The sequence below is a fragment of the Pelophylax lessonae genome (assembly GCF_965119305.1).
Source record: "Pelophylax lessonae genome assembly, chromosome: 12".
Taxonomy (NCBI): domain Eukaryota; kingdom Metazoa; phylum Chordata; class Amphibia; order Anura; family Ranidae; genus Pelophylax; species Pelophylax lessonae.
In genome coordinates this window covers 200,693,482-200,704,907 of record NC_138779.1, presented here as the reverse complement: position 1 = coordinate 200,704,907, position 11,426 = coordinate 200,693,482, and the positions used below count along the sequence as shown (strand labels likewise).

At 39.4% G+C, this 11,426-nt stretch overlaps 1 protein-coding gene across 1 annotated transcript; it reads left to right on the top strand.

Moving 5' to 3' along the window:
• The first annotated feature begins 8,696 nt into the window (after positions 1-8,696).
• Positions 8,697-9,792, top strand: LOC309567965 (C3a anaphylatoxin chemotactic receptor-like). Its single transcript, XM_082273519.1, has one exon. It carries the CDS (start codon positions 8,741-8,743, stop codon positions 9,668-9,670), a length of 930 nt encoding a protein of 309 aa, XP_082129645.1. The 5' UTR covers positions 8,697-8,740; the 3' UTR covers positions 9,671-9,792.
• Positions 9,793-11,426: the final 1,634 nt, after the last annotated feature.

Genomic DNA, 11,426 nt, shown 5'->3' with positions numbered 1-11,426 from the left:
AAAAATAAAACATATACGATTTTATTAGAACTATCCATTAAAGGGAATCAATACCTGTCTTTATATATATATTTATTTATATTATATATCATTCATTATATTATTATTATTTATTTATTGTTTATTATACAGGTCCCTCTCAAAAAATTAGCATATTGTGATAAAGTTCATTATTTTCTGTAATGTACTGATAAACATTAGACTTTCATATATTTTAGATTCATTACACACAACTGAAGTAGTGCAAGCCTTTTATTGTTTTAATATTGATGATTTTGATATACAGCTCATGAAAAACCAAAATTCCTATCTCAAAAAATTTGCATATTTCATCCGACCAACAAAAGAAAAGTGTTTTTAATACAAAAAAAGTCAACCTTCAAAAAATGATGTTCAGTTATGCACTCAATACTTGGCCGGGAATCCTTTTGCAGAAATGACTGCTTCAATGCGGCGTGGCATGGAGGCAATCAGCCTGTGGCACTGCTGAGGTGTTATGGAGGCCCAGGATGCTTTAATAGCGGCCTTGAGCTCATCCAGAGTGTTGGGTCTTGCGTCTCTCAACTTTCTCTTCACAACATCCCACAGATTCTCTATGGGGTTCAGGTCAGGAGAGTTGGCAGGCCAATTGAGCACAGTAATACCATGGTCAGTAAACCATTTACCAGTGGTTTTGGCACTGTGAGCAGGTGCCAGGTCGTGCTGAAAAATGAAATCTTCATCTCCATAAAGCTTTTCAGCAGATGGAAGCATGAAGTGCTCCAAAATCTCCTGATAGCTAGCTGCATTGACCCTGCCCTTGATAAAACACAGTGGACCAACACCAGCAGCTGACATGGCACCCCAGACCATCACTGACTGTGGGTACTTAACACTGGACTTCAGGCATTTTGGCATTTCCCTCTCCCCAGTCTTCCTCAGGGTCCGGTCACCTCTTCTCGTTGTGCAGCGTTTTCTGCCACACTTTTTCCTTCCCACAGACTTCCCACTGAGGTGCCTTGATACAGCACTCTGGGAACAGCCTATTTGTTCAGAAATTTCTTTCTGTGTCTTACCCTCTTGCTTGAGGGTGTCAATGATGGCCTTCTGGACAGCAGTCAGGTCGGCAGTCTTACCCATGATTGCGGTTTTGAGTAATGAACCAGGCTGGGAGTTTTTAAAAGCCTCAGGAATCTTTTGCAGGTGTTTAGAGTTAATTAGTTGATTCAGATGATTAGGTTAATCAATTCATGATATGCAAATTTTTTGAGATAGGAATTTTGGGTTTTCATGAGCTGTATGCCAAAATCATCAATATTAAAACAATAAAAGGCTTGCACTACTTCAGTTGTGTGTAATGAATCTAAAATATATGAAAGTCTAATGTTTATCAGTACATTACAGAAAATAATGAACTTTATCACAATATGCTAATTTTTTGAGAGGGACCCGTATTATATATTATTTATTTATATATATATACATATATATATATATATATATATATATATATATATATATATATATATGTATGTATATAATTGCAGGTATTCTGAGACTTTATACATAGTGCAACTAAACCTTCTGATCCTTTATAGTCAAGGAAGCTCCCATCTTCATCTCTTTTTGATCTGCAGTTGCCATGGGGCAGCACATGTGAATAGTTTTGGCACCAATTATATATATATATATACAGTATATATATATATATATATATATATATATATATATATATATATATATATATATATATATATATTATATAATTACAGGTATTGATTCCCTTTAATAGATGGATCTAATAAAATCTTGTAGGCTTTATTTTTTAGACATTGTGGTGCCGCATTTTTTTCTCTTTGATCAAATGGCAGGTGTGATAACTATTTATATGTTCTGCCCCATGGCAACTGCAGATCAAAAAGAGATGAAGATGGAAGCTTCCTTAACTTTATTTATTTTTTTACCCAATTTCCAGCCCTTTTCTCAGCATACATGGACAGTAAAACTAAAAAATGGTTCTGTATTATGATGACATATGAAGTCACATCAGACCTGGATCTCACGATAAATTGACCCTGTTCTGCTGATCACTTCATAGAGCACAATGCGTATGACAAGCTCATGCATGGGACTTGCAGGAGTATAAGAGTTTTCCATTGGCGGGTAGGTATCTAAATCCAGAAAGAAAATGCCAAAACAAGATGGCGTATCTATCATGATGGTGGCGGCATTTGGATGACTGGAAGGCTGTGAATGGCAGTGCCAAGAAGAGAATAACCACCTGATACCAACCAACACGTTTATCTTCACGAAAATTGAACATATTTATTCAGATTTACATTCCCATAAATTATCTTACTTTATTTGTAAATGTTAATTTCCACTTTAAAAGCCTGATCTCCTCTACCGTTCATAATGATCTCATGTTCGCTCACCAAATCTTTTACATTTCACTAAAACGGGTAATGAATCCTATTCATATTCCTTTATATGGTAAAAGAAATTGGTTATTATTATGGTATAAAATTAATTTGGTGACAGTCTTGCATGACAGTGTAATTGTCAATCAAAGTACCACAGCATTTCCTTCATTTATTTTAATAGTGTTCCCTTGCCTTGACTTCAAAATAAGTACTAAGAACATTTGTAAACTCCATTGCTGGGCTTTATAAATTCACTTTATTTATTTTTTTAGTAAGGTCAGACCACTGCTTTTTAACTAAGTTTGTCCTTCGGGAATTTAAAGCTTTCCAGGTTCAATTTGTTTAAAATATTTTATTTTCTTTAAATCTGTTACTATTACTTTAACAATTGTTGGCTGAACACCAAAGACAGAAACCAAGACTTTTTTATCTGTAACGACAGATGTTAAACTAAAAACTGTTTAAACATATGACAACTACTGTGTTTTGGTGCACTAGGACGTTACAAGCCTCGAGACTTCACCCCAACGGTATTCGGTAAGAGGGAGAAAAGTTCTTGGGTTAAAAAGCTTGTTTTTGTAAACAACGTGTTTTTATACCAAAATTTTTGGTAAATCTAAATGACATTGCCTAGAGATTGTAACGTGTGTGGCTAGTTCAAGAGACAGAGGGAACTAGAGAGAGAGGTTATTTGTATAGCATAGAGTATATAGTATTTAGATTTTGGTGAGTGTTTTGAAGAGAAACAATGACTTTCAGATACACATCTTTCGGAAGAGCCAGTCCCCCATGGCCTTCTGCCTTCTTAACCACTTAAGCCCCAGAGGATTTGGCTGCTAAAAGACCAGGGGTTTTTTTGCGATTTTTTACTGCGTGACTTTAACGGACAATTGCGCGGTCGTGCGACGCTGTACCTAAACGAATTTGACGTCCTTTTTTCCCACAAACAGAGCTTTCTTTTGGTGGTATTTGATCCCCTGTGCGATTTTTTGATCATGCGCTATAAACAAAAAAAGAGCGTAAATTTTGCAAAAATAACAATATTTTTCACATTTTTTTTATATGAAATTCCCCCCAAAAAAAATGTAAAAATCAAAATCTTTTAACATTTTCAGCCAATTTGTTTTATGCTACATATGTTTGGTAAAAAAAATCGCAAAAAGCGTATTTTGATTGGTTTGCGCAAAAGTTATCGCGTTTACTAACAAAGGGAAAGATTTTTGTCATTTTTGGTGTTTTTTTTTTAACGCGTAATAACGGCGATCTGCGATTTTTTTTTCGGTACTGCGACATTGCGGCGGACAGATCGGACCCTTGACTGACATTTTTTACACTTTTGGGGGTACCAGTGACATTACTGCAGTAATCAGTGCTATACATATGCACTGTTACTGCAAAAATGACACTGGCAGGGAAGGGGTTAACTTTATTGGACAGGGAGGGGTTAAGTGTATCCTAGGGGCGTGTTTCTAACTGTGCAGGGACATTGCTATTGGTGTAAAAGCAAAGATCCACGGTTCTACATAGTAGAACGGTCAGATCTTCACTTTTACACAGGGAGAACTGACAGGCGGCTTGTTTACATAAGCCGCTCTGTCTTTCTCCCTTCACAGGAGCGATCGCAGTGTGACTGGCGGACATCGAGTCCGCCGGTCACACGCACTGACTTGTCTGTGAACGAGCCGCGCGCAATTGGCTCGCAAGTCAGTGACAGGCGAGTGACGTATCGATACGTCACTCTGCCTGGCCGGGGCTGACCGCCGCAATATATAGTCGCGCGGCGGTCGGCAACCGGTTAAAAAATATCCAGATTTCAGTTCCCTATAAGAACAGAACTAGTATGCACACCTCTCTGGTGGCCCATGTCTCCAATCTCGTCTTCCCAGTCAGTGTCTTGGGCATGCAACAATTTCAGGAGTGTCAAAGCTTGTGTCCTCTGTGTCTACTATCGTCAGCTGCCGTTGACTACGGTTCTGCTTATGTTTGAAGGTAACCCCATTCCCCCCCCTTTTTTTTTTCTCTTCTTCTTCTCTTCTTCTCTTCTCTTCTTCCCTCTTTCTCTCTTCTTTCTTCCCTCCCTCTACCCCCGCCTCCCCCTATTACCCCCCCTCCTTCCCCCACCTTCTTAGGTGCTACCCAGCTGTCTGGATGGTCCACACAGCCTGCACCTCTCCACCGCCTCCTTCAACGCCTTGTTCACGTTGTCCCCCTTTTTTTGTGCCAACCCACCATTGCCGTGCCTGGGCCAGTTGTGCCCGGAGAATGAGCACATGCTAGGTCAAGTCCCTCTTGTTTAGGGTGTCCCGTAGTAGGGCTCCTTCACGTTTTGTTTTGTTTTTGTTTTTCTGGGTCTGTTCTTGTACTTGAGTCTTCCCTCCCATTCTTGGCCCTCGGATCCTGGATCTGCACCCTCTTATTTTGGGATACCTTTCCAGTCTGTACATGCTCTACATGTGACGAACGATGCACTAGGACCACTCTGTGTAGGTTGGGGTTCACACTGCCCTCGGTTGGTCCTTGTTCCTCTTGGCCTTAATATATCTACATGTGCGGGTGGGATTGTTTTTGTTTTTTATGCTACAATGATCGTTTGCTGTTATTTACTGTGCATGCCTGTATACTTGCATGTGGTTATTTCTTTTCCTGTATTGCATTTTCTTTTATTCAATAAAATGTTTCGAAAAAAAAAAAAAAGCTTGTGTCCCCTACCAGGACCATGGTGTCTTCCTCCAACCAGGACTCAGCATGGATTAGGGTTCGAAGGATGGAACCACAACACATTGTGGGGGATTTCAGGCACCCGACATCCCTGAAAGTGTTGATGTTGGCGAGGTTGGGGACTCAACTGCTGAAGTAGATAAGTTACTACTTGGGGAAACTTTATTCTGTTTTTTTTAAGGTGACAGCAGATGTAAAGGTTGGTTTTTCCTGCTGCATCAACTACATTATATATCCGCATAATTTGCACATTTCTGTGCCTACCAAAAAATAGTTTAGATATATGTGCTAGGGACTATGTTAGCCAACATTTAATACCTTTTTACAATAAATGCATCGAAATGTAATACATATTCGGGGTCTGATGAAATGCGTTTAAATTTCAGAGCTCCCATTGTTTTTAATAAATTGTTGCTCCCAGGCACAAAACCTTAAGACCAAAAGGCTCACCAGAAACTAAGAAACCAAGGCTCACCAGAAACTAAGAAACCAAGGCTCCTCAGAAACTAATGCTGCTTATGAGGCCAATAGAGTCTGATACTGTAAAATGAATAAGAACACAAAGGAGCTGATTTACTAAAACCACATAGACTGTGCACTTGTTGTTGGAGCTTTAAGGGCAACTCCACTTTTGTGAGAACAAAAAAAATATAGCAAAAAAATGAATATAGAATATACAATTGCCAAACAAGCCATATTGGAATTTGAAGTGACAATAGACTCACAATTAAAAAATAAATAAATAAATAAGTAAATGCAATGATATTGATTTACTAAAAGCAAATAGACTGTACCCTTTGAAAAGTGCAGTGGCTCCAGAGCTTAACAAATGAGGTGAAGCCTCACTTTGCCAAGAATGCCCAATCACATGCAAAAAAAAAAAAAAAAAATGATTTTTGCTTGGACATGATTGGATGATGGAATTCAACAGAGCTTCCCCTCATTTACTAAGCTCTGGGCACCTGCACTTTGTAGAATGCAACCATACTTGCAAAGTGCACCATCTATTTACCTTTAATAAATCAACCTCAAAGTGTTTCTAGGACTATAAGGATTGCTATATGTATCTTGAGGGCTACTTTTTTTATTGTATATGCTTTTACATTGATCTTATAGTACCCTCTAAAACATGATCGCTCCTCTCCACCCATCTTCCGGTCCTCTGTACATTTTTTTTTTTCTTTTAATTTATTTACCTATTTTTTTTTTTTTTAACCAGTTGCCGACCGCCGTCAGTATATTTACTGCGGCGGTCAGCCCCTCCTGGGCAAAGTAACGTAGGGGTACGTCACTCGCCCACAAGCCTCTGAAAATAGGGGGACTGTGTATAAAAATGGTTGCAGTTCCTAAAATTTGTACTTGATATTTATGTTCAACCCCTTGAATTAAAGCTGAGAGTCTGTACTTCAATTTTATTTGTATTAATTTGGATTGTTTCATTTTAATTTTATTCTGGTGGGATACAGACCCATGTGTGTGGTCGTGTTGAGAAAGGATTAATATTGCTGTTGAAAAGAGTATCCTGATCATTTTTGTTGTATTAATACAATGGCAATAAAGTATATTGTATTATATTATATTATATTATATTATATTATATTATATTATATTATATTATATTATTATATTATATTTTGTTTTAGCAGGACTCTAACAACCATGAATATTTCCGACCAAATGGATTTTTCCACTATCAACTCAAGTTATTATTGGTAAATAAAAAAGTATTTTGTACTCTTTTCTATCACAATAAAGCAGCCAGGGTATTAAAAGTTGACATAGTGGGGTATGTAAGACAATAAGGCAGGAAAACTGAAAATATGATAGCAATACTAGTTGCATGTTATGCCAGTCTCCAGTTGCTAGTCAGTGTCTTTAATAAAAGTCTCTGCATACAAGCAGGAATCATTCAGATTGTAAACCTTTCTTTGCTCTTCTGATTTTAATCTGTTGACATTTAAAGTGGAACTCTATGCAAACTGCTAAAAAATCACACCTAAAATGTATATAATAAGACTCTCTATCCTACAGAAAAGCTATAGGACTTTTTAGGTACCGAATCCTCCATCAGTATATTTAAAAATCCCTGTTTTTATTTATGAGTTTAAAACTTCAAGATACAATTTTGTAAGCTGTTCATTATACAGACATGTAAGAAGAACATCACTTTTACATCCCCGATCTTCCAATACATCCATATACAGATCCTTATATTAGTACATATGTCCATAGTGGATGCGTATCAGGAAATCAAGCTTCAATCAGTTTTTATGGTCAGTGCCCTTTCTTCAGGAAAAATAGGAAAATAAATGTCTCAAGAACAGCAATCAAATACTCAAAAGCCACATCCAGCTCTCCAGTATATAACCATGGAGGAGGGCCTCCCAATGTAAGCCAATCATAAAGGGTGAGATTAAAAAGGTCAACTGCTCCAACGTATGAATGCCATCTCATCAAATTTGATGTTACCACCAAGTCACTGAAGGACGGAATGATCATTCCTTTTGATGAGATGACCTTCATATGTGGGAGTGGTTGACCTGGTTTATCTCACCCTATGATTGGTTCAGATATAGAGCCCCTTCTCTTTGGTCAATATTTTGGAGAGGTGGATGTGACTATTACCGGGAACACTGTCCCAATTCTTTAACTTTGTATTGAGTATTTGATTGCTATTCTTGTTGATTGATTGTTTAGGATGTGGTACCCTAATTAGATCTATAGTTATTGTAGTGCCCTCTCTCTTTCTCTATGGTATGGTAAAATGTATACATACAAACTGTCCTACCTGCTAAAAAATGTGAAACATGTTATATTTACCTGCTCTGTGCAATGGTTTTGCACAGAGCAGCCCCACTCCTCTTCTTTTGGTGTCCCCCGCTGGCACTCCTGGCCCCATCTTTTCTGTGAGTGCCCCCATAGGAAACCACATCCTATGGGGGCACTTGTGCAGGCTCGATCCCAAGCTGCTCTGCCTGCGTCTATAGACACACAAACGGGCACTCGGCCCCACCCCACACTCTCTCGCCATAGGATTTAACTGATAGCAGCAGGAGCCAACGGCTCTCTCTGCTATCAATCTGCCCCGTGAGGAGGGAGAGAGCGGAGAGAGATGCTGTTATCAGGCACAGTGCTGGATCGAGGTCAGGCCTAAGTAAGTATAAGTTGGGGGGGGGGGGAGCTGGTAGGGGTATTCTGTACAAGTGGACAACAGAGAGCACTGACTCAACCCTACTAAAAATCTTTGGTATCAATTGAAAAGTCAATGGTCAGCAAGGACTTCCCATCCAACATTCGTACCAGACCCTATTCACGGTAATTTAACTAAATAAGCACAAGTTCCGACAGACCCAATCCAAAATCTTGTGGAAGTGGATAATCTCCCCATAAGAGTGGAGGTTGTTATAGTGACATAGAAGGAACAACTCTATATTAGTGACTATGATTTTGGAAAAGGATGACCACAAGCTAACATTGATGCTATAGTCAGGTATCCAAAACCTTTTAGCTATTTAGTATAGTTATGTAATTAATAATGATGTATTTTTGAGATTTCTTCTCATTTTATCAATAGGGCAAAATGCAAACTTGATAATTTCACCCTGGATGCTGCTGACATCATGAAGATTCTCCGTTTGCCATCAGTTCAGCTTGCATTCACCATTTCAAAAGTCCTAATTATTTCTTGCTTCTGTATGACTTTTATAGTCGGAATTATTGGAAATGGTTTGGTGATCTGGATCGCCGGATTCAAGATGAAGACTGTCAGTGCAGTGTGGTTTGTCAATTTGGCCATTGTTGACTTCATGTTTTGTATTTCTCTCCCTCTTCGGGTAACAGTGTGGTTTCTGTCAGATGATGATAGAACTTCTTTACTAGGATTAATTTTTGCCATGTTATACATAAACTCCATTATCAGTGTCCTATTCCTAACAGTCATTAGCATTGACCGTTGTGTGACCATCCTGTGGCCGTTTTGGGCTAAAGTACATCGTACACGGAGATTAGCCATCATTTGTTCAGTGTTTATATGGACTGTTCCTCTATCTATTGTATTACCATGCATGTTCATTTTATTTTTAGACATGCATATTTTCTATATACTTTTTCCTGTGTATGACCAGCTTTTACATTTTTGTCAGATCGAATTTTCATCAGTTGACAAATATTTCAAGTTCGCTCGAAGTTTTATCATGTTTGGGCTATCGTTTTCTATAATCCTTGTCTGTTACAGTCTGATTATCTTCAGACTCCGATCCAATGGGATTAAAAGGCCCAAGAAATTTCAGAGAACTTTCCGGATTATCATAGCTGTTGTGGTTTGCTTTTTCGGATGCTGGTTTCCATACAATGTGTGGCCGCTCGTAGCGAAAAACCAAACTGTGCATCAAGTGCTCACTGACTTTATGATGAGTTCTTTGTGCCTTTGCCTGGTCTCCATCAACAGCTGTCTTAATCCCGTTCTTTATGTCTTATTGGGTAAAGGCAGAGGTTTCACCTGGAGAAAAATCAAATCTAGACTGGAATGTAGTATGAATGATTTAAAATAAACCCAAGTAATGGGTAGCACAAACACAGTTATATTTCAACTAGATTCATTTATCTGTCACCATTTAAGGGAGCTAATGCAGAGTTCCCCACAGGCAGAATTCCTTTCTACATACATATTCATATTAACACACCAAGCTTAGAATATAGAAGAGTTACACATTTTGCTTAGGTCAAAAATGACAATGAATCCAACTATTTCTATCTAATACAAGGTTTGTAGAGAAGACAATTTGGGGTAGATTTACTAAAACATGAGCAATCAGACTGGTACAACTGTGCATGGTAGCGGTGGCGGGTGGTCATACGGGGCGCAGGGGCGCCGCCCCCCCTATCCATGCTTCCGCCCCCCTCATCTACATGCGGGAGGCCGGACTCATGGAGTTCAATGGGGCTTTTTTTTTTTTTTAGCCATGTGATTAGAGCCAGAGGCTCTCACATGGCAAAAAAAAAAGGGTGGGCTCAGGGCGCAGAGCAGTGCGCACCGAGCCCACCCAGTTGTGTGACAAAAGCAAATTAAAATTCGCTATTGTCACACGGATCCTCCTCCTGGTCAATCAGGAAGCGGGATTTGAGACCCGTTTCCCGATTGGCCAAAAGGAGAAGCCATTGGGCATGGAGGAGGAGGGAGGAGACGCAGAAGACAGGGAAGAAGCCGATGCTGCTGCTGTTTGCTGCCACATCCAGGCAGGGTGAGTGAGCGGGGGGGGGGTCCTGCCTGTCCTCTCTGTCCTCTCCTCTCCTGTCTCCCCTGTCTCCCTGTGGTCTGGGGGGGGGGGTATGGTGTGCAGCCTGGTGTGGTCTGGGAGGGGGTATGGTGCGGTCGGTCTGCCGCCCCCCCCCCCCCCCGGCCTATGGAGCACCAGCCACCACTACATGATAGCCAATCACCTTCAAACTTCAACTTATTCAATTAAAGTGGTAGTAATCTCTGTACTACCACTTGTAACTACAGGTAAGCCTATTTTAAGGCTTACCTGTAGGTACTGTGAATATCTCCTAAACATGCATAATTTAGGAGACATTTAGAGTGCATGCAGTCGATGACATCTTCGGTGCATGCGCTCTGAAGGTCCAGCTTACAGTACTGGACCTTCAGAGCCCATGCCAGAAACAGTGGCTCATCGCGTTCCTGGCTACTCATGTAGCTGAAGGCTACGAACCCCGAAGGAAGACTGGTGGAAGATGTCTCAGCATTGACATCGCGGCGTAGGAGGGCTTCGTTCTACTATCACATTATGACATTGCCTTGCAGGATTTTTTTTTTTTTTTATCACCAATGGTTTACGACTACTTTAAGGTTTGCCAATAAAACCTGGAAGCTGATTGGTTTCTATGCACAGCTGCACCATATTTTGCACTCTCCAGTTTTAGTAAATCAACCCTGTTTATCTTGTCAGTGAATACATTTTACTTTTAACATTGTGAAATGGTTCAAAGGGGCAAGATACCAGGAAGCCCTTTCTTCAAGGTCATCTTAGAATATCCACAAGATGTCCAATATGTAGCAATACTATCTGGGAGGAGCAAAGGGATTGATTTTACTACTGACGCGATAAACTAATTTCCCACATTGAGCTACCTGAGCATTAAATATTGCTTAAATACATAGAATATTATCTGCTTTTTATATTTTACGCAATAAGAGGATGTGCTTTTTGGAGGTGTTTTGGGGGGTTTTCTACTTTTTTTTTGTGTGTGTATTTAATCATTATTTAACTACTGTTTTTTTTAGTTTTTAATTGTATTTTTTTTTAC

Coding starts and splice junctions, on each gene's coding strand:
- LOC309567965 (XM_082273519.1), top strand. CDS start 8,741: ATGAAGATTCTCCGTTTGCCATCAGTTCAGCTTGCATTCACCATTTCA.